Here is a 6,000-nt window from a genome sequence, read left to right as displayed (position 1 = left end):
ACACGTAGTTTTAAATGGTTTTGTTTTTTCATTTGAGAAATGCAGTGTTTCAATCATAGTTTTGTTTCTCAGTTATGAAATGCAGTGTTTTTCATATATAGTTGTGCCTTTGGTTAAGTGATTTAGTTTTTGATATATGTGAATAGTGATAGTCGAAGGTCATGGGGTAGAATGTAGTGAAAGAGCCACTTTTGTAGTCTGGCACCCTATTATGACCTCCAACTACCACCATTTTAATTGATTTGAGTGTGTTATTTTACCCTACCCTTAATGTAGGATGGTCCTGCATATGTCTGCTTCTCTTCTTGTCTGTAATCTTGCTGTCTTTTAGTGGGAGCTGTTAAGGAGTGGAACAGTCTTGTCAAGAGCAGAGCGTGTGGGATGTGCATTTGAAGGCGTGAGAGGGAGAGAGAGGTGGAGAATTTACTTTTTGGTCTCGAAGTGCAGTGTTGTGGGCGGTGGTACACACATGTGCGCGGTGTTGTACATTGAGGGATAAAGTATGTGATGCTATAAGCAGTTGTGCAGGAATGTGTATTGTATTGTGCATTGGTGAGAATTATAGGTTCTTACTATTGGCTTTGAAATGGCTTCATATCTTTTTGCTGTCTGACTCTGCCTTGCTGCTGCGTGTACAGAGGTGCTTGTAAGTTGTTTGGGTTATTCACATTCAAGGTCTTTCTGTTTTTCTAGTGATTGTTTTTGTTTAGTGTACTCTGGAAGGCCTTGTGAGAGCTTTGTCAAGATAGAGGCTGGAAGAAGTGAGAATGGAGAAAGAGACGTGAGAGCTCCTTACTGCCTGGGAATGCTTGCCTTGGAACTTGGCCAGTTCTGGTAAAATTCCTCTGGCGGTGGGAGGAGGTCTTTCACGAATCTTCGAGTGTGTTTAAAGCTGAGGGTTGCAGGCTGAGAGATTGGGAGTTTGGATTCCGAGCGAGGGCACGAGGGCAGACGTGTCTATCTCGGATTGAACCCTGATTGCCGAGCTCTGATCCCCGGCTGTGTGAAGACTTCCCCAGGCCAGAAGTGGGCAGTGTATGCATCAGGTGATGTATTGAGTTTTTTGGCTATTGCCATTGTGAGGTGTTTTCTTTGTGGTGTGGGAGGTGCACATCCAGAGTGATCCTCTACTATGTATGTATATATATAATATATATATATATAATATATATATATATATCTTTCTGATCTCTTGCAGGACGTCCAGTATATCTTATCTTATATCAGTTATTGCTTGTTTATTAATCAGTATTATAGTTTGCTCAGTTATTGAGTCATGCCTTTAGGTTATAAATTTGCTACATATATTTGAATCTTATGCATATGGTATCTGAGATAGTCTTTGATTAGAGAGTATTATGTAATAAACCCCAAGCCTTATTTTAAAAGTGATAAGAGTCTTTGCATTTTGTTAAATAAAACCCCTTTTCAAAAGGTGCTGTTTGTTTTGTGTTGAAGTCTTGCTGTGCCAGGGGTGGGAAGACATGCTCAAAAGTGATATTATTTAAGGGTGCAGTGGTAAAAAGTACCCTTCCTCGGGTGTATGCTGGGTCTTGCCTCAGCCTAAGGGGGATGTTGGCAGTTATGATCTGCCCTTTTTTGAAAAGCAGATTCAAAACATTAGTAAACTATGAGGTAAGTCAGGGGTCATGTTTTAAGTATGCATGGAGCAAACATTTAGTCTTATCAAATCAAACCAAATACTTTTTTGTACAGCTTGAATGCTGAACTCACACATTGGAAGGTGGTCTGATATGTGGTAATGAAGAAAAAGGTGGCTCTGCAAAATAAAGTATTTGGCTAGGATGACATAATGAGACTATTTTATGGGTCATGTACGTTTCAGTTAGGTCGAGTAGATTATCCAAGTTTCTAGACCTGCATGTCTAGTAACATTTTTATGATGTTTCAAGGCCTGGGTGAGCCAGATATTTATGTTCAACTGTCTAAACTAGCAGGTCATTTACCTTAATGTATTCCAAACTGTTTGCTACAGGTTTTGAATTTTTAATAAACATAATCAAAATGATGTTATTGCTTTCTCTCCAAGTAACTTTGGGTAGAGCAAATGCCCTTTACACCATGCTCGAGGGCATTATTTACTATTGAACAAGGACGTAAATGTGCCACCTTAATGTAGCATCACATAAAGACCATAGTGAATAAATAATGGTAAATAGAAAATAGTATGTAAATGCACTGATATAGTGGGGCATGGCCTCTTCTTAGACGTGTAGAATAAAATGTACCTTTCCTCCTGAATTTGTAACAGTCCTGTCCAGATTTAGCTTCCATGACAGGTGGTCACCCTATCTACACCTCGTTCGCTTCGATTCCGTTGATCAATGCTTTGTGGCTTACCTCTCTATCTCAACTTCACCACACCTTTAATAAATACCAGTTAAATAATATTTGAGTGTTGTAATGAGTTCTTACTTTAATGCTCTCTATTGTAAACGACCCAATTCCGTTGGGTGTTTTAATAAATGCCTTATATAATGAACTCTTTCTTTTGCAAAGCAACACATTTGTGTAATGTCCGCGCTATATATACAACGGGGATTTAGAGATAGCGGGTACACGCACTCTCGTCTCTTTCCCTATAGATTGCATGTACATCACAAAAAGTGCGAGGACGTAGCGTACGCTACCAACGTGAGCAAAGTCTCGTTTCATTAGCACGTACACTGGACGGGATTCGCATTCCTTGCGACGGGGAGGGACGACTTGTATTCACGCCCTTTTAGTTATTTGTGATTCCCGCTATCTGGCTGTGATTTCTCTGGTGTTGACTGAGGCTGCTGGACGGAGGGTTGAAGTAGTATTGCTCTGGCGTACTTGGGGTTGGTCAACACTCCTAGTTCGGAGGGAAGAGAGTATTTAATGGTTAATGTCGTTTTAGTACCGAATGTAAAACGCCTATTTGTTTTTTAAATGAAAAGATTGCCGTATTTCAGTGCGCGGACAACAGGTACAGGTGGCTTGTTTTGCGAATTAAAAAAGGGATTACATTGTTTTTACGAGAGTAAAAGAAGGAAGACGGCAAATAGAACATGTATGCTGAAATATACGTTTAAAAAAACGGGAGGTTCGTACAACGAGAGTTGGCCTTTGGTCGTATTTGACTCAGTTTCCTTTCAATTACAGTAGTTGTGTAAATGTGATGTTCTGTTTAAGATATGTAGCTGCACTTACAGACATTTATTGGGATTTCTAGTTGAGGCCTTTCTGCTAGCGAATAATATTTTTGTTAGCTGCGTGACTCGGCATATGCCACACTTGGGGGCAGATTTACAAGCCCCTTGCGCCACTTCTGCGTCATTTTCAACATGAGAAAAGTGACGCAAAATTGGCCCAAGGGGCTTGTAAATCTGCCCCTTAGTGTTTGTTTTGTTGTGTCCAAAAAATGGGTAGTTAAATGGCTCCGTGTTATTAACGTCGCTGTCATCAGTGCCTTGCGGGGAAAAAAATAGCGTTTTACACGCTACGGTTAGCAATATTGTGAAAAGCCAAATCAGAGGTCCATATATGCTGCCTACTAAGAAAGGCTGATATTATTATTATTGTTTTTTAACAAATGGCACGCTATCATTGGACTGTTGAAATTTTGGATGGACGATAAATTGAAATAGTCTATTTATTTTAGGTGAAATTTATTTGATCGTTCCTGAATAGGGACGGTTGCAGATCTACTTAATCCCAATTTGTATCTGCTCCCCGGCACGTGTTTCCTGTCGTCCCGCAGAGCTGGATCTATTGGAGCTGCCATTTTGAATACGCTTTAGAAGTGCACGTTTCAGGTGGGTTGGGTAGTTTTGGTGGCTCCGTTCTAGAACCCTCTCCCCGACTGCCTGCAGTTAAAAGAATACACATACGCAATAGATTATGTTCCCACCTACTTCAACGTTGCTCGTCTTGTTCTTTGTTAATCTGCTGCAGGTCAACTAATGTAACTTTTGCAACTATTTGATGGAAATCTTGATTACATTGTGCTATGGACAAGGCTGAGGAATTCGTCCCGCAATCTCGGTCGTGCTCATTTTTCTTCCCGTAAAATGTTGCATTAAATGATGGGCTATAAACCATATTTCATTGTTTCGGTTATGTACCGCCTTGTCCAAGTCATGTAGCATACTTGCCCGCTTATCTCCGGATTTTCTCACTACTTGGGAGACTGGAGAGCAGTCTTTTGACAGAAAAACTTGTCCCCCAGTCAGAACTTAGTTAAATGTAAAGTTCCCAATCTATGCAATCCTGGTATTTTGGAGGCACTTGTAGTTTAAGGTGTAGTCTTCCAGATCGGTGAGTTCTGCCACTATTCCCTCGTGGCCAGTGTCGGTGTCACCTTTTTGTCATTTCTGAGTTTAGCTGGTTGGCCTACTTTTCGTTCGCCGCCCTAATGGTTTTATTCAGTAGCATTTTGGAGTTAGTATTTTGGTTACAATCAACTGGCTGAAGTTATTGGCCACTATTTGTTTCCAAATATGCGTTTTCCCATGGTATCACGTGCCAACATTTAAAATATAAAAACTTTCTCTTTAACATTCTAACGTTGTATGCGTTCTGTACTTCAAATTCGCATTACTGGCACTTTTACGCATTAACAACCAGCAAAAAAAAATGCATTGAAAATGTTGACGTTGTCCTTTTTATTATTCTTTCAATTAATGCTGATCATGTACGCTTTTCTTGTAGGTTTAACGTCGAGAATCTAGTTTTTCTTTACTCCTAAAAAAAATTCTAGTTGGCCTGCTTTTTTCCTCTGAAGAAAAGATGTCGTACTATGCAGTGAGAAATGGCAGGAATCCTGGTGTCTATCATAGTTGGTGAGTAAGGTTTGGAATCTGTCTCCAGTAATGGTGCTGCTTTAATTTTTGTTTCGGAACACAAAATATTTGCCATTTGAGTTTTAGGCATGAACCATATATTCTCGTTCCTGAACCACAAATTCATGTTGGCTCAAATTACTTCAAGAAATTGCTTAAGCCAATTAAGGGCAGCCGTTAAGGGTAGGAACTTTACTGTAACTGTATCATACAGTCATCCTTAACTTTTGGTCTGTGCTGCTGTTACTAGTGGCTAAAGCTTGTGTGTTCTAGCGACTGAAGCCTCACAAACATTGGGGATGGATTACAAAAGGAGGACTGAAATATTGAACAGTTCTTGTGATGTTTAAGCACCATAAATGTAGGAGGGAAGTAACGGGATTAGTTCAATCTAAGGTTGAAACAGACGATGAAGAGCCATGGAGATCTTGCAGCAACTGAAGAGATCTTGCCATAAAGTAAAACCTTCCTTCCTTAAGATTACTCGGTCGGAAAGGAGGAAGGGACCTGATCAGTGGTAAATGACTGCGTTGGTACCAGCAGCCCTCCTGGGTGTAGAGTGAAAGTTGTGTACTTGAAAACGTTTTTAACAATGGTTAAACCTTTAAAAGGAAGAGGAGGCGGGGGGTGCTAATCAAAGATGCCTGATAAAATATCTGTTTGATGTTAAGCTTGACCTTTCAATACAGATTATGCTGGCTTTAACAGTAACCTTTAAAACTGTGGAACTCCCACTCCTTTTGAGGCGTCTGGCTACTTTTACTTGAATCTATGCAAGGGCTCTTACGTAATTCAGATAATGACTTCAGTAGAAAAAATTACAGATGATCCTACAGCACATAACATCAAGCCTGCTTTACCTCTTAAATCTTCCCCTACGCCCTGTATCCCACAATGCTGGTCCTTTAAACCCATATCTCACAGACCATGCCAATATCTTAGACTGCTTTAAAGATGACTTGCCTTAATCCATCGTCAAACCTCTTTAACGTATACACACAATCAGCAATGTTTTTCATGCTCAAGAATCGGCGTAAATGGTCTCAAGACAGGCCAGGTCGCTCTCCCACTCCTGAGAAATGTACTTCAGACCCATATGGTCCTATCACCTGAAGTCTCTCATCAGATTGGCTGGCAATGTTCAACTACCTTTCCAACTAAAACCTGTTAATTC

The 6,000-nt window shown here is 40.3% G+C and overlaps 1 protein-coding gene across 6 annotated transcripts in view; it reads left to right on the top strand.

Annotated features, from left to right (window-relative positions):
• The first annotated feature begins 651 nt into the window (after positions 1-651).
• The window catches only part of LOC146817190 (ribonuclease H1-like), a 405,826-nt gene continuing 400,477 nt past the window's right edge, over positions 652-6,000 (top strand). Inside the window, exons 1-3 of one of the 6 annotated variants that reach the window (XM_085610758.1) lie at positions 2,632-3,088; positions 3,647-3,800; positions 4,696-4,826. In XM_085610758.1, coding sequence (XP_085466884.1) covers positions 4,774-4,826 — 53 coding nt within the window. In that variant the 5' untranslated portion in view covers positions 2,632-3,088; positions 3,647-3,800; positions 4,696-4,773. Of the gene's footprint in view, positions 1,047-2,631; positions 3,089-3,646; positions 3,801-4,695; positions 4,827-6,000 lie in introns of those variants that run through there. The other 5 variants (XM_085610761.1, XM_085610764.1, XM_085610759.1 and 2 more) reach the window with 5 other exon arrangements.

This window comes from Triturus cristatus, chromosome 6, assembly GCF_964204655.1.
Source record: "Triturus cristatus chromosome 6, aTriCri1.1, whole genome shotgun sequence".
NCBI lineage: Eukaryota > Metazoa > Chordata > Amphibia > Caudata > Salamandridae > Triturus > Triturus cristatus.
Note: the sequence above shows the minus strand (reverse complement) of the source record. Positions and strands in the feature narration are given on the sequence as shown.